This window comes from Mugil cephalus, chromosome 7, assembly GCF_022458985.1.
Source record: "Mugil cephalus isolate CIBA_MC_2020 chromosome 7, CIBA_Mcephalus_1.1, whole genome shotgun sequence".
Taxonomy (NCBI): Eukaryota; Metazoa; Chordata; class Actinopteri; order Mugiliformes; family Mugilidae; genus Mugil; species Mugil cephalus.
In genome coordinates this window covers 24,948,363-24,971,590 of record NC_061776.1, presented here as the reverse complement: position 1 = coordinate 24,971,590, position 23,228 = coordinate 24,948,363, and the positions used below count along the sequence as shown (strand labels likewise).

General features: G+C 39.8%; 1 protein-coding gene across 5 annotated transcripts in view; it reads left to right on the top strand.

Annotated features, from left to right (window-relative positions):
* astn1 (astrotactin 1) overlaps positions 1 to 23,228 on the top strand; it is a 401,467-nt gene that overhangs the window by 181,710 nt on the left and 196,529 nt on the right. For all 5 annotated transcript variants that reach the window (XM_047589220.1, XM_047589219.1, XM_047589218.1 and 2 more), the window contains 2 exons: positions 4,632 to 4,798; positions 9,967 to 10,161. In XM_047589220.1, the coding sequence (XP_047445176.1) occupies positions 4,632 to 4,798; positions 9,967 to 10,161 (362 nt within the window). The remainder of the gene's footprint in view (positions 1 to 4,631; positions 4,799 to 9,966; positions 10,162 to 23,228) is intronic.

The following is a 23,228-nucleotide window of genomic DNA, read 5'->3' as shown; positions in this document are numbered from 1 at the left end:
TTAGGAAGTTGCTTCAATTTGATTGGTGGAATAAAACTAAATATTTGTAGAATGGAAATGTGGTGTGACCTAACTGTAAATGTCCTACGTGTGGGATTACAACAGGCGTGCTCTGCACCTGTATGTCTGTGAGTGACTGTCTGCTGTTAATCAGCTGGTAGCCAAGCAGATGATGACTAAGCTGAACGAAGCAGACGAAATAAATCAGCAAAGGCAAGTGCTACCCGTGGGCTCTGCCTGAACTGAATGTGCAGCTTGAATCATCCAGGAACAAAACAACTAAAATTGCACATTGCACTCTCCCTTGTGCAATTACTGTACATAAAGCACCAGCTCTCATCCATTTTAACTAGTAGAGAATATGGTATTCCTCCGTTGGTTCTTTGAGATCTCAAAAAGTCATGTCCTTAAATGCGGTTGTAAGGTTGCTGAAACTTGTCTTTACTTTTTAATTGCGTCGTGCACCACATGTTTACTGAAAAATATATATTATACTCCCACAAAAATGTAAAGTAGACTGGAATCCACAACAGACATGCAAGCTTTATTAGCCAAATGAGCCACCTGGACCCTGTAATGAATACAGCAGGCCTACGTAATAAAATAAGCCTGCACCGGTCCTTCTGTGCTTAGCGGAAACCAACTGCTTAGTCACTGTTGTGATTGCAGGGGTGTCTTGTTAAAATGCACTCCATCAAAGTTTCCTTTGAAGTAATAGCTGACAGAAAACGGAACGTGAATTCGACTTGACAGGTCTCTGGAAAAAAATTGCTTGGGAAATACTGAACGAGGCTGTAGCAGGAGGAAACCGGGGTGAAGTCAGGTCTCACAACTCTTTTGTAAATTCGTCTCAGCACAGACTGCATTTCAATTAAGAAGTTGTCCACGGCTCTGTGAGAAACTTCTTAGCTTGGGACTTTTTATGATTCATTTCTTGAAGTTTATCTGCTAAACTAGCCGATCGTATTTCACTGATCAAATATGAAAACCGTCATCTCAGGACTGTGTTTGACTTGATATTTAAAACGCTGGTATTGCCTCATCTCTTTCGCAAACAAGAATCCTTTAAAAAGGGCTTTCATTATGGATGATGACTGGTTGTCTGCCATTTCATCACTGTTCTTATTTCATGCCACAGTAAATAAAGGAGTGGGAGTGCGGTGCATAGAATTTCCTTTGTAATAACACAAGCTGAACATTAAACTCCCATTGTGAGAGCTTAGTATAGTTTATAAAGTCAAGAACTTACCTAATGTTGCTGAATGTAGTGACTAATGCTCTGTTTTTTTCATTGGCACATTATTCGACAATGCACATGGTTTACTATTTCTTGATACTAAGATAAGATATGATAATCCTTTAATGTATCCCACGATATCAGTTTGTAGTTGATAAACTGCATGCAATGGCAGTTGTTTTTTAACTCATTCGATGTTTATCCGTAGCAGCTCCAGTGATGACAATGGCATGGTTGGGGATTAGTGAATTAGGTTGCTTTCTATTCTATATTCTGATTCATGATAGAAGCATTTAGCCTTGATTTGGTTCATGTTTATTGGATTTTAGGAAATCAGGAATAAATCACTTTGAAAATGGAACGTGAAGCAGAGAGTGTGCATATGTCACAGGGTTAATATTCCACTGTTCTGTCTATGAACAGCATCTATTCTGTTAGTGCAGTATTACCTGCCATTGTGCCTGAATACAATATTTGTGTATGTACGATAGGAAGGTGCACTGCTGCTGTCTGACACCTCCATCAGGTATGCAGCAGTGCACACTGATGAGTGCACAGTCTTCCAAAGGCACATCAGGTAAACTGCTAGTTGTCATGTTGGCCTGCGAGTTCACACTGTGGGTTCACACTGCAGACAGCCCTCCCAACCAGTCTCAGCTCGATTTATTTGTTCCGTAGCTGAGTGCAGTTGCTCTGTTCACACCAGCACAAACCCAGCCTGACGGATGTATGCTACCGGTTTTTGGAAAAACAACCTAGGTGTGAAAGCATCCTAAGTCACCACAAACTGTTCCACTTTCCCAGAAGATAATGCCCCATGTGATACAAGGAAATACAAGGCTAAAACAAGCAAACCAACTTGTAATCAATTCTCTGATCTCTTTCCTGTCTATCTAGAACCATCCTGAAGTACATTTACAATAATTATTTACAATCAAATTCTTGCAAATCTCTCATTCCCAGCAGTCAAATTTTGAATGTTCACAAGCTGGTCAATGCAGGAAACCTCCTGTCAAACAGTAAGCATGATATTAGCATTTTTTCAATTGAAAAAAAATGGATTTACATCAAGGCACTGCAAGTACAGTCACAGTCACAAAAATATCAAGTATAGATATGGAAGTGCCAGGAATGTAAAGCAGGACTGACATTTGTCTGATTATGGCTGAGGGGAAGTCAGTAGTGAAAAGGAGAATGCAAAGTAGAAACCATTCAGAATGCAATTTGTATGATTTTCCCAAGACCTGGTGGTTGATATGACAGATGTAAGAGCAGATGAATGTGAAGCAGGTCTGAAACTTTCCTTTAAAATACACATGAATTATTAGGCCCTATTCTTACATTTTATTCAAAGAGAAACATATGAAATTCCCTCAACATGACTGTAAAATTGCTCATGTTTTATTGAGACCACATTATTGTTGCGCATTACAATAATGTATTCATATTAATTTGCAGCCCTTATACACTTCATGGCCAACACTCAAATATTTCGTTAGACCTCCTTTAACTTTGATTACAGCAGGATTCCCTGTGTTGTTTCGATAATAAGCTTCTACAATGATCACAAGATTTCTTTCTATCCAGCGTCACATTCATTTTTCACCAAGATCTTGTATTGGTGATGAGAGAGTCTGACCGCTGCACAAAACTTTCTCCAGCACATCCCAAAGATTCTCAGTGGGGTTCAGGCCTGGAAACTGTGGTGGCCAGTCCATATGTAAATATGATGACTCATTCTCCCTGAACCACTCTTTCAGTATTTGAGCACCATGAATCCTGGCATTGTCATCTTAGAACATGTCCATGCCATCAGGGAAGAAAAAAAATCCATTGAAGGAATAACCTGGTCATTCAGTATATTCAGGTATTCGGCTGACATCATTCTTTGGACATAATGTTGCTGAACTTAGAGACCCTAGATCATAGCACGGCCCCCGCAGGCTTGTTCAGTAGACACTAGGCTGGTGTCATCTGCCTCACTCCTTACCCTGATGCGTCCATCACGATGGTTCCCTGCTATCCTTCCCGTTTTTAATAATGCTTTTGACAGTTCTCAACCCAATTTTAATAGTTTCTGCTTCAATCTCCTTAGATGTTTTCTCTTCTTGATGCAGCCAATGATTTGAAATTTTCTCAAACAAACTAATATCTTTTCCACCACCACATGATGTGTCTTGGTTGTTTAAGAAATGAGAAGCTACTCATTGGGGTTAAAGAAGTTGTTGCCAGCTGAAAGATAATCACCCATGCAGTAACTGGAGGCTCATACCTATTTGCTTGGTTAAATCCAGGTGGTGACTTTTTTTCTTTTTTGGCCGTGCCGTGTAAGTACCTATAAAGTCTTTGATAGAATGTTTGATGGCCTTTATTTCAAATCATGCCTTCTCTTCCACCTAATGTTAGAGCTTGTCCCTGGGTTCCTGGATGTTGCTCTTCGTCCTTCATGAGGTCGTTCTGATTCCCCAGTGTTTCGTCCACAATAAGGCGTATACAGTTGTTCTTCCTCACACTTTTAAGGCTTAAGGCTTTATTGGGTTTTACTTTTATGGTTGTTGGCACTGTTCAAGCTGTTTTTACAGTTCAAAACTAACAAACTGAACCTTGAGGGATTGCTTTTAATTACTTCATCATACTTCATCAGTGGTTAATAATGAGTCAGATCCCCCTCTCGGGCTCCAATCTGTTCCTACACATGTCAAAATATAACAAACTAAAAAGAATACAACATTCCACCGCTGCTGAGGTGTCCCTAAATACAAGTCCAGCTTTCTCTGTAGAAATTACACACTGCTGGAGGCTTTGGCACAAACATTGTCAGAGGACTCAGTCCTGGGCATGTTCTATCTTTTTATAACAGATTTCCTCATATAGGCTATAAAGTATAAAAAATAAAATAAAAAAAAAAATAAAAATCACAGTTTAACCAAGAACCTTCCTCACCAAAAAACAAACAGCACATCTTTAAATTTCAAATGTATTGCACTGATCATATATTTGTTGTTGGTTTAATATTGGGTTCATCAGTTGGTTGACCGATTATTTCACAAATTACAGACATGTTTTGTGGTGCAGACATTTCTCCTCCTGCATCCATTTGTCCTTAAGGCTGATAATATGACATTTTTCTATGAAACATCTTGTCTCGTGTAGCTTTACAAACAAGGCTCAGTGCTCACACAGGCTGCACTAATGGAAGCAGAAATCTGACTGTTTGCTTTCTGTTTCACAGATGTTACAGGGTCTGTTTACCTGTCCCACCTGGGATTAGTGTTAATGTGGCAGCTTCTCGCCATTTAGACAGATCCAAAAAGTGTCCCTGGAGGAAGTAAAAATTAGTAATTGCTTTATTCAGTCGTTTAAAAAAAAAAAAAAAACTCTGTTCCTTCCTCAGTGCCCTCCAGGGCTGAGCCCTATGAAGGATGGGACTGGGTGCTACGACCACCACATCGGCATCGACTGCTCTGACGGTTTCAATGGAGGATGTGAGCAGCTGTGTCTCCAGCAGCTGGCCCCCCTAGAGGAAGACCCAACTCTCTACAACATCCAGATGTTCTGTGGGTAAGAAAAAAACCCTCTCAGTGGTTTCAGACTTTTAATTATTATATCACAGTACCCTGACACACTCAATCTCAGTACTATTTGCAGGTTTGCAGTCAGATATGGTAACACAACTAAACATCAATCTCTATATTACTATTAACTTGATTATTATTAGACTCTTATATATGTCTGGTAACACGTTATTTGGATTTCATTGGGGAGTGTGTTTCAATCCATAAAGAGTAGAAAGAGAGGAAGAAAATACCCCTAAGTCCGAGGGAGAGCCATTTTATTGTGAACAAATTTCAATCCATGGCACTCAGATAAAATACACGACTATGTCGCTAAATCTCATCTAGATTATATTGACTGGCCCAGCAGATATTTGTCAGGGCATAATCAGGTCCTAACAGAGTGTCCCCAGACCAAATATCTGGCACATAAAAAACACATTGTGGACAGGGAAGCTTTTCTGGGTTCCCAGTCAACAGTATTAATGCAATCACCACTTGGTTCTGCAAACTAAGTGGCTGCAAATCACTTGCCAAAGTTGTCAAGACATTTGGAAAATGGTCTGGTCTGGAATTTAAGGCTTTATTTTTTGCTTATTGACTTCTTTGCAGTTACAGTGTATACCCATTCGTTCATGCTTTTGGAATTACAAAAAGTATCTCAGTTTGTCCAATACAAAAGTCTTCAAACGATGATTGGTGAAGATGCCTGACAGGTGGTTCAAAGAGTGGTTTGAAGAATATGGAAACAAGAAAAAAAAATCAACCACTGATACTTGTATTTGTATCGCGTGACCCCGAATATATTAGACATGTAAACCTCATCCAAACAAGAGAACAGTATTAGTGCTTGTTGAGTAGATAATGTCTCTAGGTTGTCACTAGGTTTTGCAGTAGATTGGAATTCTTTCATTTTTAATGAGTTTGACCACAAAGTATTCCAGTCGTTCATTTTAAAAGAGACTTTTCCCTGTAATTAAATAAGTTTGAGTTAACCAGCGTTCTTTTTGTATAGAAAATGCTTGGTTAGAATAGAACCAGCTAAAGTTGGACAGGAACTATACTGTACATCCAAATAGATAGTGCAACAGCATCATTCTGATCTTGGCACAACAAACAGATGATTAGACACCCTTAGGAGAGTAGGGGCATCCAGGAGAAATGCAGTGGTTTTAAGTGACAGGTATGATATCTTGGAGGACATTGTTTTGGAACAAATGAGTGGGTGTGAAGGGCTAGTGTTTCCTTCATGGAGGATAACTGACAGCGAGTCTGTCCCTCTGCACTGTGGCAGCAAATTGTACACTGTCCCTTAGATTAACAGGATGTGGAAGAGAATTAGATCATGATGGAGGACGCTGTTGGAGTAACATATTGACTTATCATATCTCACACCGCAGCACGATGATGCCGGGTTTCTTTTCAAATGAACAAAGGTCACAACAGTGTGTCAAATCTGAGTTAAAGGAAAAAAGAAACTTCTCTCAAAACTTTTGTTTGTCTTTGCTTCAGCGGTCTTGACATTGACACTGAATGTTTTGTGCAGAAGCGTAAAAAGAAACCTGTATTGATTGGAAAAACTTTAACGGGCATCTTTTCAGAAATGAATAAATGCAAGTTTGCCCCCGCATAACTGCAGGTCATTTGTGGTGGCTATGTTTGGGGCATTGTTGCAGTGTTTACATCGTTACTGTTTTCAGTCTCTGAATGGCTTTTTGTTTCATTTTTTTGTTTATGTTCGGATGCCATTACTGCTGCAGTATGTGCACGGACAGACTGAGCACAATGAGCAGTCGCATGCTCTGCCACAGGATGTGTCTGTCAGTATTAGTTTTAGCATACTGCATGGTGTAAATGGATGGCTGCGTCATGAACTTGCCAAGGTTAAACATCTGATTTACTGCAGTTACTTTCTTGGACATGCACTGGTTAAACTTCATCTTTCATGAGGCACAGTGGGTTGTGATGATGGGAAGATGTTAAAACTATTCGCCTGTGCTTGAAGTTATATTTTATTTTCATTCGTCGTTATATTTATTTTATTTGAATTCATCAAAGAATTCCCCCACAGAATCCGGACTCCTGTCTGTGGCAGCCCTTCCTTCTCTGCACCTGTAACTACTTCTGTTTCTGTTGCTTCAACATTGGACTTTGGATTTTACTGACCTTGTTGTTCCTGACAATTGAATTTCATTTTGTGAAAATGCTAGCAGCTACCTTGGGGAAAGCATGCCAGCAACATCTGTGTGTGGGTGTGAAAATAAAGAAAGATGACGAGCCTGCACTGACAGCAATCAAGTGTATGTTTGGAAGACAATCTTTGATTTGTTGGTAAAGTTAGAGGCCAGTATAGGCAGGGCCACAACGTCTTATCTGACTTACTTATAGTTTATTCATTATAGTTTTTTTCCTTTCTAATGTTTCATTCGATTTTATTTTCATTTGGTTTTAAACTTTTCTATTCAGCTTCAGTTTAGTTTCTGTATTAGTTTTACCTTTATTTATTTCATTATACTATGGAGAGTATTTGTCAGGGACATGATTTTGTGACTCGTAAAGTTTATTTCACATCTGTCTTATAAGTAGTAATAGAATAATTATATTATCAACAGATTGCCCTTAGTGATGCTGGGTCAGTCATAACATCAGTTAATCTATTAAGTTAATTAAGTTAAGTTAATATGGAACAATGCTAAAAAAGGATCTGCCTTGTCGTGTAAACATGTAACATGAAGCAGGAAGTTATATTCACTTCCCTGCTCACAATTTGTTTGTGGCGGAAAGTTGGTCTTACAGTGATGGACAGAAGAGTCACAGTTACATAGTTATCTGAGTGCAGTGGAGTTGAATTTGTTCATAGCAAAGTGCAGGCTATTTTAATTTTATCCTTCCGCTAGAACATATTCCATAATAATTTCCATAATGAAATCCAAAGGGCACGTTATCTGACTCATCCTGACAGCTACAAATTTACATTTTTTTTTACAGACCTAATAATGATAATACACATGCATTATTAGTACCCTGAAATTGAAAAAAAAAAAAATCAATTCACCTACCTACAATGATCTTTTTTCTTTCTTATTTTTTTTAACCCCTGTGCTTTTCCTCTTGGTGCAGTTGCAGCCTTTGAATGGCGATATTCACATTTCACACATGAATGGAGTCGTCTTGTGGTATTCACAACCTCTTAAGTGGACATTTTTGTAAAGGCCTGGGTTCGCGACTTGTGGCGCCCTCGCTGACGTTGCCAAAAATGATGTAACGAAACAAATATATTGTCATTTAGTGGTCCAGTGTTTTCAGTGACACCCCTCCTGCTGCTCACTAGTTACATATTGATGTCACCAGCATGTGCGCCTGTGCACTGAATGTGCAAAGATGCCACGGTCCACTTTTTCTGTTTGACAGGAAATGTAAGTGAACAAGACAAAACATCAATTCTAATCTTCTTCCTTGTGATACAACACCGGCTCCTACAAACCGCAGTTTCTGATGTAAACACAACAAGCTGTTGTCATCTTTACATTAAACATGGCGTTGCAGGAACAGTGTTTCATGTCAGATTTACATAAGCTGCTGATACAAACTGTTCCCTCATTTCATTCCCTACAACCGCATTAGGCTGTTGTCTCTTGCTGTAGTTCAGATGTGGCTAATCAACTGCTGACATTAGCTCCGCGACATTTGCCATCCAAAAGAGAGCTTCTCCTCGTGTAAATCCCTGACAGATTATCTTTCTCTCTGCACCCCGCCCGTGCCTTACTTCTCTCCTTTGATACGTTTCATGGAGCCTGTTGTTAGCCGAGATGTCAAAACATCATCAATATGAAGGAGCCTTGAGAGGACTCTGTGTTTGCATTCTAACCCCTTTTCCGAAATGGAGGATTTTGTGTCAGTCGAGTAGAAATGATTTAGTGGATTCCATTGTGAGTTGTGAGGACTGAGTTAAACATACTTTGAACCCAGATGAAAAAATGTAGCATTTGACATCTGAATAAATGTTCAGTCAAGTATTCCTGACAGCCTGCTTGTGATAATGTTCAGATTGCCCATGTCTATCAAATAATTATCTGCTATCGGAAGTATGGTAATGATTTGTGGACTGCTCTCTGAGAGTACTCTTACTTGTAGTTCCTAGACATTTCATAAAAGAGATTCGGAGGTAAAGTCTTCGGCTGTCAGGCCCTTCTCCTGTGCAAACAGCTCCCAGTTTGAGTTCAGCAGGCGGACACTGTCAACTCTTTTAAGATTAACCCTAAAACTTTCATGTTTTGATAAAGCTTATAGGTAGAGCTGAATCATCAGGCCCTGAATCATCCCTTAGTTATGTTGCTGTAGCTGTAGGATGCTGGGGGACGTCCCATGATGGACTGAGCACCTGTTCTCTACTTTCTTCTCGCTCCCATTAAGCACCTATCCTCTAATGTCTTCTCTCTTGGTATGGTTGCATTTGTTTGTTTGGCATTTGTTGTATAGCATATTATTAGCTGTGTGCCCTCATGTCCATGCCCCCCTCTTTCTCTTTGCCACGTTACCTCAGTGCTTTGCCACGTTACCTCAGTGCTGGCTCCGAAAGATTCAGACTCTGAGACTTTGAGCTATAAAAAAATAAATAATTTAAAATCATTTAAAAATAATTTAAAATGTGTAAAAATGTAACCATTACTCATTTTCAGCTCACCTCTGTTCAGGCCATAATCCCCCTCTCTTTGCACATGCTGTACACCATGTTAGAATTCACATCAGTGTCTGAGCTCTCTCATTGCAGTCGCCAGATCTGATCAGGAGCCAAGTCCAAATAACATTTGGCCGTGCAGATCAGTGAGCATCTTATTGATCCTTTTATCGGCTACGTGCTCGTCCATAGTCATTTTAAACCCGTGAAGAGGGAGCAGCTCCCCGTCGTCTGGCGGATTTTTAACTGACAGCTTAACGGTTTTAACATTGACAGACGTATAAACATAATTGCCTTTAGTAAGAGCAATGTTCCTGTTTTGTTCTCCGCATCATAACTGCAGTAAGAGAATTCAGGCACAGCAAAACAAGACTGGAAATGATTGCACAATTAAGAACCCGTAAGCAATTAAGAAAAACTAACTTCACAGTGCAGAGGAGGGAAGGCTGAAGAGAAGGAAATATTGAATCAGTTAAATGACTCAAATGTTGCCCTAGGTGCATCGACGACTATAAGCGTGGTCCTGATGGGCGGTCGTGCCTTCCGCTGTCGGAGCCCTGCACCGAGGGGATCGACTGCGGGGAAGCAGCGGACATCCCTGCCAACCAGACTGTGTTTGGAGACCTTTTCTACGGGTACAACAACCACACCAAAGAGAGCACCCCCGGACAGATCCTCAAGGCCACGTTCAGGTAAACACACAAGCTTGTTGGCGAAATGGAGCATGTGAAGCGTTGTTCCTGTTGCTGCTGTTTATGTCTCAGCAGGGAGACAGTTAAGGGATGTTTCAAGCTTCTTCCCTTTTTTTTTTCCCCCTTACCCACAGTCCTGATATCATCCATGGTAGAACTGTTTCACTCAACGTGCTTTGGATGTATAAGTCTGAGGTGGCAAATGTCAAACATTTTGTCAAAGACAGTTATATGCGCACAGTGAAGAAAAGACCATTCACTTGTACGCTGTGGTTTAAATATGGAGAAAATTCATTCAGTGTAAGTTCAAGGTGTAAAGCTTTTAGATGGGTTCTGTAATAATTACTTCTCAGGTACAGTGGATGTAAATTCATCCTGAAGTCTCATAGTGAGGCTTCTCAATGCCAGAGGTCTCATGGAGACCACTTATTAATGTGAATCCTGGAACTGAAATAAACTGGTGGCTTTTTGACAAAATGTCGCATGGTAACATGGGCTTTATCAAAACTATAGTTGGAAACCAGATAGGGGAATAAATTATATCATCAACCTGTCATTTTAAGATGTAAGGAACTAATAACAAATAATTAACCTGGTTAGCTCTGTGCTTGTGCTACCGCAGATACAAAAGGAAAACACAACTAGTTTAAATTCAAGTTCCAGGAATTAAATTAGGTGTAAGTAAACCACATCATAATCAACATACTTAAAGATCTATTTAGGCCACGTCCATACGCACCAGAATGATCTTTTTCCCTCCGGTTATCCTTGACGTCATTTCAAGAATTTCTCCGTAAATCCATTGCAAAACCACATCTAGTTAAAGGCTGTAGTACAGATCCCAGGCCTATGTGTGGTGCTGTTTCTGCTACAGACCTCTGCCAAAATAATAATAATAAAAAGGCGCCGCATGCGCACCGACAAAACACTGCGTATACAAACATACAGTCCGTAATCCTTTTTAGCTCATCGTAGTGGCGAAGCAACAATATGTATCCTATGTATGTAATGTATCCTAGCCACCCAACAAGGGATAACATCTGATGAAACACCACATTTGTTTTACTTTATTACTTTATTTTTTCATGAATAATTTGCTGTCATCGTATATTTTGTGTTTTTAGGAAAATTAAAGTTACAAACATGTTGTGAAAAATATATTAAACTCTTGTTGTTCAACCACAAACTGATCTCGCAGCCCAAACGAAAAAACATCTATTTACGCCATCTAGAAGTGCCGGATACTCCCGATACTATGTCGGGGGTTCCAGTCACCGAAAAATGTGGATCCGATGATGGTCGGCAGAAATGTGCAAGATTTATGCGGATCCCACAATTGGGATAAATAAACAACTCCAGGGATTATTTCCACCAGTCACTTTCTCCCAGGATAGTTTGGTAGACCCACCTGATTTGGGTCACAATTATTCTTATTTTACTTTAATTTTTTTTTTTTTTTTTTTACAAAAAGTTGTTTTGTCATTCTTCTTATTGTCCCTCGTCTCTCTGTTCTTGTCCATGCTGCTTTTTATTAATTGAGTATTTATACTCCACCACAGGTTTGTCTAATTTCTATTAGTCTATTGATCACCTGAAATTATTTATTTATTTTTGACATTTGACAGTCCAGATGTTTGTCTCCAAAGTTTGACAATTGCTAAAGCAATGTCCCATGGACTGTATGCATTTTGTACAGTTTTATGTATAAATACATATCATTATATAGTCAATGCTGGATATGTACAACAAAAGAAATGACGACTACCAGCAAACAAACAAATACTAAAAAAGTAGATTAAAATATGAGCTCAAAAACACCGATCAGGCATAACATTATGAGTCATTCCTAATATTGTGTAGATCTCCCTTGCGCCACCAAAACAGTTGTGACTACCTGACTTAGTTGGGGTCTATGGGTTGAGGGGCCTGGATTGATCAGTTTGGGATCTAGTGAATTTGGAGGTCAGGTCAACACCTTATGTGTTTTTTGAGTTGTTTCTGAAGCGTTTTTGTGTGTGTGTCTGTGTCAGGCTGCATCCTGCTGGGGATGTCCGCTGCCATCAAGGAGTGCCATTAATATGGGGTGGTACAATATGAATGATAGAATAAGACCAAGGTTGACGCAGACTTGGTGAAATAAATATCTTAAGCTTGTGCTGCACAAGGTTTAATGTGGGAGGGAGAAGCATCAACTCCCATGTGTTACCCCAACCACCAAGACTGCGCACATGTTAGAATTCACATCAGTGTCTGAGCACTCTCATTGCAGGCGACGGGTCTGATCAGGAGCTGGTGTCTGGGTAACATTTGGCCATGCGTGTGCGTCTGACTAATCAACCATGTGATCCTCCATAATCATCTCCAACTGATCGAGAGAGAGCAGTTCCCTGTCGCCCGGTTGACTATTTAACCGACAACTTGACAGTTTTATGACGGTAAAAAAAACAAAACAAAAAAAAAAACATAATTAACTTTAACGTCACCACGTTCTTGTTTTGTTTGGGAATGCAAGAGCAAATTGAGATGAAAATCACTGGGTAATTAAGGAACCGTTTGTAATTAAGTACACTAACTTCACAGTTGGGAGAGAAGCATTGCCACTAACGGTACCTCATCAAATGATAGTGAGTCATTTAGCACCCCGAACGGAGCAGCCTGCCAACTAAGACGGAGCACAGATGCTGCAGTGAAAGGCACATTCTGAAACGTGCTGCACGAGGTTCAAGACTGGAGAGATCAGGATGAATGTCCCCGTGTTATACTCGCCAAGGACGATGCCAAACGGATAAAATAATTGTCTACAGCTCAAGCTCTACAGTTCATGACAACATGCAGTGGCCTACTGAGCTACTCCCCACAGATTGTGAAAGTGATCAGTGTCATTATCTGTCCATTCAGCTGTTTCTGATCTGCTAAAGCCATAATGTTTGTGATGAAGAATCTCAGGGCAACAGTTAGGCTCGCTGATGTGTTTTTCACAGATTTTGGACAACAGCTGGGCTTTGACAAATAAGCTAAATCAGGTTTTGGATGCGCAAACAAAACTTGTTTAGGAGGGCAAATGCATTGCTTTGCTTTTCAAGGGATTTGTTGGCTTTAAACAAAATGTAGAAAATCACCAAGCTTATCTTATCAGTTTAATCTCCCACTAACAGACCGAAAAGGTTTGCTGTATTTTACAATAGAATGCTAAGATCCCAGCACAATATTTAGAGCAAAGACCCTTTACAAACACGCCTGTAGAGCGCTATATAAGCCAACGCAATCACACACACACGCGTCAATTGTGACAATGCATTTAACATGTAAACTGCTGTAACATTAGCACCAAAACAATTTTGTCGGTGGTGTGTCCCTTAAAAACAACAGCAAAAAAACAAATAAACTTTTCATTTCCTGTGACTGCACACATTTACAACCTCCGATCTGCACAGTCAATGAGCTAACAGGCCTCTAATGAACACCAATAAAAACCACAATAAGATATAAAAAGTCAAAAAAAAATAAATAAATAAAAACATAATTGGGGGCCTGTTTTCTGTAGAAATCCTTTATTTTCTTAAACTGCATTGTGTGCTGATTACCACATAATCAAACAAATGTGAAAACTGGAATTCAAAAGCGGTACGTGCAGCTCTTCCAATAAGACAAAACTCACAGGACGATGCTCAGGTCTCTTTATCATGCTAGACAGAGCATCAGCTAACGTTAATGTCCTTTGTTTTATTGCATCTATGGCCACCTTCATAAATGTCTGTTCCTGACATTTCACACTGATTAAATATGAAAGCAAAGAGGAAGAAAATAAATGTGTGGGAAATGTAATTATGTATCGCTTCTAATATTTATTGAAAAGTTACATCACAAGTAATAAGGTATTTATTCACATGACTTCTTCAAGGACAGCTGCTTTTTCATATTTAACCTCGCCTTCATTTAGACAGGTAGTGGTGCAGTATATTGTGCTTCAACTATTTATAGAGCTCTGCTGTACAGATAGTGGTGTTACTTTCCTAAGTGCTATGTATCAACCTTTCAGACTCTCTCAGGGAGGAATATGGTTCAAATCACCCACTGGCAAAATGGAAACAGTTCCTACATAATAAGGAAGTAAATGTGTCTCCACAGGTTGTAAAAGCATGTCAGATTGAATCAGTATCTCTAAAGGTTATTTCATGATGGGGCAAGGATTTCATTGTAGATTTTATGTCAATTCCCTTCATATCAAATGGAGAATAGAGATGGTAAAACTTTCCTCTGTCGGGGGTTGTCCTCTATAAAACACAAGTAATTTCTCCTAATCTTGGGCAAATACTCAGAGGAAAAAATACAAAAACTCCCTTCACCTATTTTGGAAGGCTTATATTTTAAGCTTCACAGTTTCAAACAGATGTCGTGTCCCTTTCGTAACTTGTACAGGGTTTGATGTGGGTATTAGAGTACTTCGAAGGTGGTTAATTATCACTGTCCACAACGCTGCAATCATTTCCACTCGACTCAGGAAGTCAGAAGGTCAGTACAGTCATCTGTGGCCCAGGAATTTAATTTGGGCTGTGCATGGATTCCGCACCCGGAGGCAACTCACCCACTTAGGGATCCTCCTCTATCGCTGAAGAGAGGGAGGGACGGGTGAGGCAGAAAAGTTAAGATCATCAAGAATCTAAATTTCAAATGCTCTGATCTCATCTGAAAGTGCTTGTGAATGAAGAGCGGGGTCTGAGGCACACTTTGAAGAGATCCAAATGCTTCCTCTGCAGATGAGGTGGTGAAAGAAGAAGGAAGACTCAATTGGGGGATTGGGAAGCGTGGTTAATGCAAGGCCTAATTATAAGAGATGGCAGCAAATGAATTAAAACTGACCAGGAGCCAGTGTGCTGAAATTAAATCTAATTGGACCAGATGAGCGCTTGAATGTAAAATGAACATAAGTAACGGGAAGAGAGCATCTCATCTGCACACCGATGTTGCTCTGGGGATTTTAAATTAGCAGAGTGCCTTACATCAAGATTTATTAATAAACCAGGGATGGTAATGAAACTGTAGAAACAAGTCTGTAAAGTGAGCATGTGTGGGTCAGGCTCTGGAACTGCAGAGTAGATCCAACACATCCTCACACAGTGCATAAAACACAGAGTATGCCCATTTACATTAACTCCCCAAACCATATATACTGTACTGTTTACAGAAACAACATATATGACCATTTTTAAAACTGGAGTACCATGAAGAGCGGCGAAGTCCAGCGATGGTGGTGCAGGTCAAATGTGGTGTATGCGTGTCGAACCATTGTGTGTGGGATTATAATTCCCTTTTTGGATTATTTCTCTTTCATCTTAAATCCCGAATCTACTCAATAGCTTTAGAAAAAAAGATAATGTTTGGAGATAAAGTGGACACACAATGTTAAACGCTCCTCTAATCTGCAACAAACTTGTCACCTATTTTCTCCGCTACCATGGTGAGTCCCATGCACAGTGGGCTATTTTACATGCACTTACACACACAAGTAATAAATTCTTCAGCTACTGCCATGTTTACGGTGGGGATAGGCTTAGTAAATCTGTCCCCAAAGAAATGATTGTAAAATGTAATGCCACCCTGCATGAAAGACCAGCTGCTGGTTTTTTTAGTATCAGATTAGATATTGCTGTAATGCAGAAAAATCTTTCTTGTTAAACGTAGTAACTGTTAAAGGGGCACTCTGCCAACTGTAATTGTCAATTTACAAGTCAAGAAGAGAACTGTGTGACCCACTAAAAATATAAATGTCTAACATAGCTCTGGAGAAGTTTCAGTTATTTTAAGGGGCAAGTGAGTAATCTGAAGTAGGATCAGGAGATAATAGCTTTGGGTTTGATAGACATAGACAATGACCAAGCAATGGGTGTCTTTAGGTATGGTAGGGTTCAACAGCACTTTATCATGCCTGCTACTTAGATCCAAATCTCCAAAACCATTTGTGGTAGGTTTAGATTTGTACGGAAGTCAGACCAAATTAGCTGTTGGCAATTTCTTTGTGTTGGTCAGGAACTGCTCCATTTGGGAAGTTATTATGCTCTGGCAAAGATTTGTTGGGCCAATCAAATTGGTTGGCTGTGGTTTTTACAGCGATGGACAGATGAGTGACAGCAGCATACACTGGAGTTGATTTGGTTTACCACTAAATGGCTTAATTGTTTGAAGGACTGTCCTGTTGCATGCACATGCAGTCTTTTCTCTGTATTGGTTGAGATGTGCCTTCAAATGACTTGTTACTAGACTCATATTGTGATAAGCACAGAGTGTGGCTGTGCCAGTCTAGATTGCAGCTGGTCAAGAATTGAATGACCCTACCTTAAAATTCCAAACTAGGTGTAGACACAAAGTAATCAAGAGATTAAGATAATATGTTGCTGCACATTTTACAAGTAAATTTACAAGTATTTAGAGAAAACTCAGCATTTAAATTCCTTTTCACCTGCCTAATGAGCTTATGCAGTTCTGTGTGATGGTCTTAATAATCACAACCTGACACTGAAGTGTACAACATAACATACAGTATATCACCCCCTGACTTGTTGACTGGTGTCTACTGACAATCTTCTGATGGAAAAAGCACCAAAGGGGCTGAAAAATGAGGTCGATGTATGTGCCAAAAACCTAAACATGGTTCCTTGAATGGTCACATGAGGCTGGCTCTCCATTAAGTCCTATACACCCTAATGTTAAAAGCCAGCTGAAATAAACATGTTTACAGGCTGGTACAAAGAAAATGACCCATTCATTACAACTGTACTGCTATTGAACTTGGCGGTGCCTTGTGGAGAGCATATTACCAGCAACATAACTAGATCAAAACCAGCAATGGAACTATGGGTATTAATTTAAACAAATTATATTTAGCTTCTGATTATGGGAAGTGTAGCATCCAGATGTTGTTCAGGGTTTTGGCCTTTTTATTTACCTTTGTTTTTTATCTGCCTTTTGTGAGACTTGTAAAATAAATTACAGGGTTACTCTTAAAGTGACTAGACAAGAGTGCAGTGTACTGTTACAGTGCATGTATGGACTCAAATGTAGTTCTTCTTTTGAGGAATCCCCAAAGCTATAAACTCTGCAGCTTGTCCTATCCTCCAGGCCCAATGGAAAGTAACACTTCGGGCAGAGGAGCATGCAGTCTGAGAAAAGCTTTTCAGCATTCCCTTTTTTCTAACAGTAACTTGAGGCTGCAAAAGTGCAAAGTGGCAACGTTCAACCCTCAGCAGTCATCGACTTAATCAAAATGCAAGTGAAACCATTCGGTGACCTGCGTCCTCACATAGCCTTGTTAGATGTACCGTTTGCCCTTGAGGAAAAGAGACACAGATGCAGAGGAAGGCAAATTAAGGGAACCTTTTTGTAATTTCACTGACTCTCCTTCAAAAGCTCCTTCCCCACTGCTCTGAAGAGGCACAAAGCGTCTGTCTCAGCATGATTCAATCCAAAGGAGTAGCCAGATTTTAATATTGTGTAACCACCAGTGGAGGCTTGTTATTGTTTTTTTTTTTTTTTTTTTTTTTTAATTTCTCACTCTGAGGAAATATCAGTATACCTTTGAGTGTTCCTTTCTCCAATTGCAGTAGCATAATTCAAGTTTTTTTTCTTTCTTCTTCAAATATTCAGCATCTATGACCTCACAGAAAATGTTCTCCCATCCAAAGAAAGCCAAAAGCCCTGTTAACAGTCCCTCCAAGTCAACATTTTGGCTGCTGATGTTTTATTTATCAGGGGGAAAAATGGGAGGATTGATCTGCTCTGTGGAACCTGTATGTTTTTTTTTTGTTTGTCTTTTTTTTGTTTGTCTTTTTTTTTTTTTTAATATTTTTATTTATTTTACTATTTGGACTGGCTGGAGCTAGCTGGAGCAGAATAGAAGGCAGGGGAATGAAAGGGAAACAGCAAGTGGTGTGAACGGTTGGCCAGTAACATCACACACACACACAGGCACCCACAAACAGCCAGGGTGCTTGGGTGTACATCAATGCATGCTCTCTCACATTTAGCCATATGCACATGGAAATAAGCCTTTTCAGTTTCCCAAAACACACACAAGTTTGTGTGGCTATCTTTGTCAGGGCATTCATTGAAATTATGCATTTCCTAGCTTAACCCTAACCCTAACCCTAGCCCTAGCTCTAGCCCTAGCCCTAGCCCTAATCCTAAACATAACTGCAGCCTTGTAAAGAAGTGAGGACCACCCCAAAATATCCTCCCTTTGCGCGAATGCCCTCAAATGGTATACATCTCAACCTGTTCCTCAAAAAGGTAGCTGTATAAAAACACACACAAATGCGGGTGCAGGGGAAGAGAGCTGGTTTGATTGCATCTACCCAGCATGACTCCCTCAAGCTCACCAGCCCTGAAACGCTTCTCATGTTTTTTGGAAAGGGTAATACAATACCACCCTCCCTGTGCAGGAAGGTTGTTATTATCATTTCAAAGACACAAGGTTTATTTATTTGATTTCCTAGTAGGCCAAATCCATTCGAATCACTTTCATTGGCTGCAGGCTGGCGGGGAGCAGGATGACTTTGGTTACACAGCAACATGAGATATGAGCCTTGCCCAGGAAGGAGGTCCCATCATGGTGACATCTTGGGAGCGCCGGGCACGATATGATCTGGGTTCAAATTACAGAGCTCAGTGACAGGGTCTCTATCTTCCTGTCTCTGCGGGAGTCAGTGGACTCCAGTAATGAGATGTTAAAAAGCTAACCTCCTCTCATTACTCCTTTCCCTGCCCCCGCCGCCCCCGTCCCCCCCACACACACATACACTCTCTATTCCTCTCTCACACGACAAGCTCCAAGCAGGTTTTAATGAATATTTTAGTGCCCTTTGTTCTCATTCTGCTGCCTGCTTGGGATCAATGATTAAGACCACACTCCCACCTGACAACCCCCACCCCGCCTTCCCAACCACTTTGTGAAGACATCTTTTTGTTTTTTCTCTTTACCCATCTCTCTTACTTTTTGGATCCATTCTGTACCACAACCTTAACACAACCCCCTCAAGAGGAATGCCTTCATTGACTCAGTTAATTAAAATATGAAATGCTACAGAGTAATGGAGGCGGTGGGGTTGGAATGGGTTGCCGGTGACTCTGATTGTCTCTTACTGAAGGCTTTGAGCTTATTGAGTCACATAGTCAAGGGGATTATTGTTTGGGGGGAGAAAGAAAAAAACCTGTAAGGACTGTTGTCATAAATCAAAGGTGTCCTAGTGTTTTGTCACACTTCACATTTCAATAATTCATCAAACAGCTAGCTGCTTCACCAGAGCTCCAACTAGAGAGAAAAAAAATGACTTCAGTAAGTTTTGGCAGTCTAACAAAGTTCCTCGAACTTCAAGAGAGAAAATGAGTTATGACATTCTTACAGTGCCAGATGGCTGTTAAATGTTACATGTCATCCTCAAACAAAATTAACAGTGAAGACAGTCAGACATGGGTGCAGTGATGGGAAGGCACATATTCCACTTAGCATGCATCTAAGAGAGGGAGAAAAAACAGCCTTCAACAAAACAACCAAGATTCAGTCATTACATTCCCAGTTTGTGTTAAACTGACAGCTGAAATCATGCATAATTACTTTTAGCAAAAAGTGACAGACGTTAGATTCCAGTGTCGATAAAAACCCAACCAGCGTCGTTTGTTATAGTGCACAACATGTGCAGGAGCCGTAATACAGATATGTTTGAATGTATGATATGACACGTCTAATTTATGGGTGTTGTTCATGTTCAAGTTCATGTTCAACTAAAGTCAGGTAAATAATAAATGGAGTAAGTCTTCAAATACCAAGTGTGTTCATCCATCAGAGAGATTGGCATGTCAATTAGAGTTCTGGTGTGGTAGCATTTCGGTGACTTGAAGCGTTGGCTTATCTTATTTAACATAAATAACACCCATGTGACACTCTGGTTACAAATCTAAACATACATATTCCGTGCATAATCAGATGAGCAGTGATGTCACATTTTTTGTCATGCACTGTTCTCTGCATGGAGGCGAGTCTAGTGTAGAGCCTTTTAACCCTGCCACATCAGCTAACAACTCTGTTTCACAGAAGTTACAGTTCCACTGTATGTATGGGCCTGGTTTTCTCCGAATTATTGTTGCACCCTGACTAGTCAAATAAAACGTCCTTTACTCATTTCTGATACGAATGCTCCGGCACTGTTCCCAGTCCAGCCAGTCGCTTCTGTTGTTCTCAAGCTGTTACTTTCCCAAAGGCAACTGTTATTTGTTAATACTTGTAAATATTTGTTCATCTCTTTCTTTCTTTCTTTCTTTCTTTTTTTCTTTCTTTCTTTCTTTCTTTCTTTCCACTTTATACCTAATGTGTATGTGTGTATAGGAATACTGCCATCAGTTAAAACCCTGAGGAAGCAAGTCTATTATGCATAATTTTTAATTCGTATAATGTTGTAAAGGGGGCAGAGCTGAACGGAGGAGAACATCCATTTCTTCCTATGGAGATACTCTGAATCTTATTTGCTTAATTTAATAAGTGGTGTCAGATGTAGTTACTAGCGGGAAACATTCTCAGCCTACAGGAAGTGGTAATTTGAAATTTGAGAGTGAGATAAACGGGAGCAAATGAGTCATTCATCTAGTGAAGACTTTGAGGGTAAATGCTTTTTGTCGTCCAGCTGTATTTTTATTTATTTATTTATTCACAGGCCAGACATGCTGGTTTTCTGCTCTGTGACTTATGTTAAAATGTATTGATTATTTACCTCCCTCGTGTCATCGTTGCAGTTAAACCTTCAGTTGAATTAAACCTTTCTGGAAGAAAAACTGAAAGCAGACAGTTAACAGCTGAAATGTTGGGTGATGATGTCACTGACTTATTGATTCAGAAACAAACTTAAGCTGCTTACTATACACTGTACCAGGAAGGAACAGAACTAACATTTTATGCGTGACATCTAATGTGGTTTAGAGAATCTGCTTAAAATGATGATTTGGTTTGGTATCAGTATGAGCTTTGTGTACATTTGCAAATGGTTTTGATTCGCTGGCCACTTGTAACATTTACATGAACAATAATTTTTCAACCTGTTTGAAATCATTATGATCAGATCTGATGAGTGTTCGAGTTTACATGCCCCTGACTTGTTTTTTTTTTTTTTTTTTTTTTTTTACATGTCCAAAGTGGCTCTCCCCAGTACAGAGCATTGAATCTGCCAGATATAATATAAATGGAGAAGAAGTCCCCCCCGTTGCGTTGTAACGCAAATGATGTTAAGACTACGTGAGGTGAACATGTGTGATGAGATGAATATATTTAATCCACTGTGAGAGAAACATTTGGACTAATCATTTATGTGTTAATTAGTTGCTCATATTTCCCTGTCCTAACAGAGATACCCAATCTTAAAACAGATGAAAATTTCCTCTAGTCTGGCTGGCTGGACCTCATTTACATGAGGTTAGGGCATAGACTGTATAAATATGGGCAACGTGTCTCCACTTCCCTGCATTGGCTAAACTGACGCTATTTTCCCAGAGGTACGGGCAGCACCGTCTTGACTTTTTGTTTAATTAATACTGCGTTCTGCAGTTGTTTAATTAAAACTGTGCTCACCAGTTACAAGGAAATGTTGGGTTATACATTATACATAGGTAATACAGAGTGGTTGTCATGGTGACTAGTGGTTGCCATGATGTCACATCCTGCTATTATAGCATAGTATAACAGGACCTATACTGCAGCCAGCCACCAGGGGGAGCTCTCCTTGCTTTGGCTTTACTTTTGAACAGTTCCTCTGTCTGTCCATATTTATACAGTTTAAGGGTATTACTCTGATTATCAGCAAGACACTCGTTCCCATGTACAGTAAATGCAGGATGTGTTTTTCAAAAAGTTTCAACAGGCAGACTATATCAGCCTTAACAAACCCAATCGGCTCCGCCTACCTGGCACCAAACACTAGACAGATAAAGTAAGTGGTTGACATAGTGTCATATTTTGCTGTTAATTAGAGTCAGTTACGCTGACTTATTTATTTATTAAAAGCAATTTGTTTTCAACATGTTGCCATATCAACTTTTGAAGGACATACTATATTCAACACAATTATTTTCTGTTTTGCTCCAAAGTGACCAGAAACATCAAGTAAATGCTGCTTCAAGTTTAAATGTTCAGTAACCTAACGTGGCGACTGATATACAAGGTTGCCTGGGTTTGCTTTCAACATAATCAGCAGTACGGGTTCCTATAGAAATAAAATAATCAGGTTTGATCCCGAATGACCTGAGTCACTGATTTACTGAAGCCGTTCTATTCTGAAACCTTGTTGTGAACCTTAGTGGCACTGAGGCGAGAAGTGATGGAGTGGACAAAATGAGTGAGTTCAACCAAGAGTCACTGGCAGCATCAGACAAATGAGGACATCACCTCTCAGAGTGAATGCTGTGAGTCACTTTGCAGCAGAACAATCAACATAATGAAAAATGGCATGCTTAATGTGACACTTTGTCTCCTCGGTACACAGCATATTCCTGCATAATTGTCAGTATGTATTGATTTGCCCTTAATGATCTGCCAGAAAGTATTGCCTTACAATCTGCCACTTTATCTTGGACCCTTCCAGCCCACATCGTGCCTGGCTTTATCTTCTTCTGACTCCTTAATGTTGCTTATTGCTTAATGCTGCGTTTAATTTATTGTGTCAAAAATGGTGTTATCCTTATATCTAGACTCACAGTTTATTTAGTTTTTCTTGTGATGTTAACAGAGCTGTTCTCCAAAGAGGTCTCGCCACTATAGAAATGTTTATAGAATTTAGTTGCTTGTTTTAAGCATATTTTGAATTTTGGTTGCCCACACCCTCTGTCTATACACCCATCAGGCATAACGTTAGGACCACCTGTAGGAGAAGTAAATAACATTGACCGTCTTGTGACAATTCAGTGTTCTGCTGGAAAACTCTTGTACTTGGCATTCATTCATGTGGATGTTGCTTAGACATGTAGCATCCACTTAGAGCAGACCAGACCATGTACCCCTAGAAAACAGAAGAACAGCACAAGGTGTTGACCTG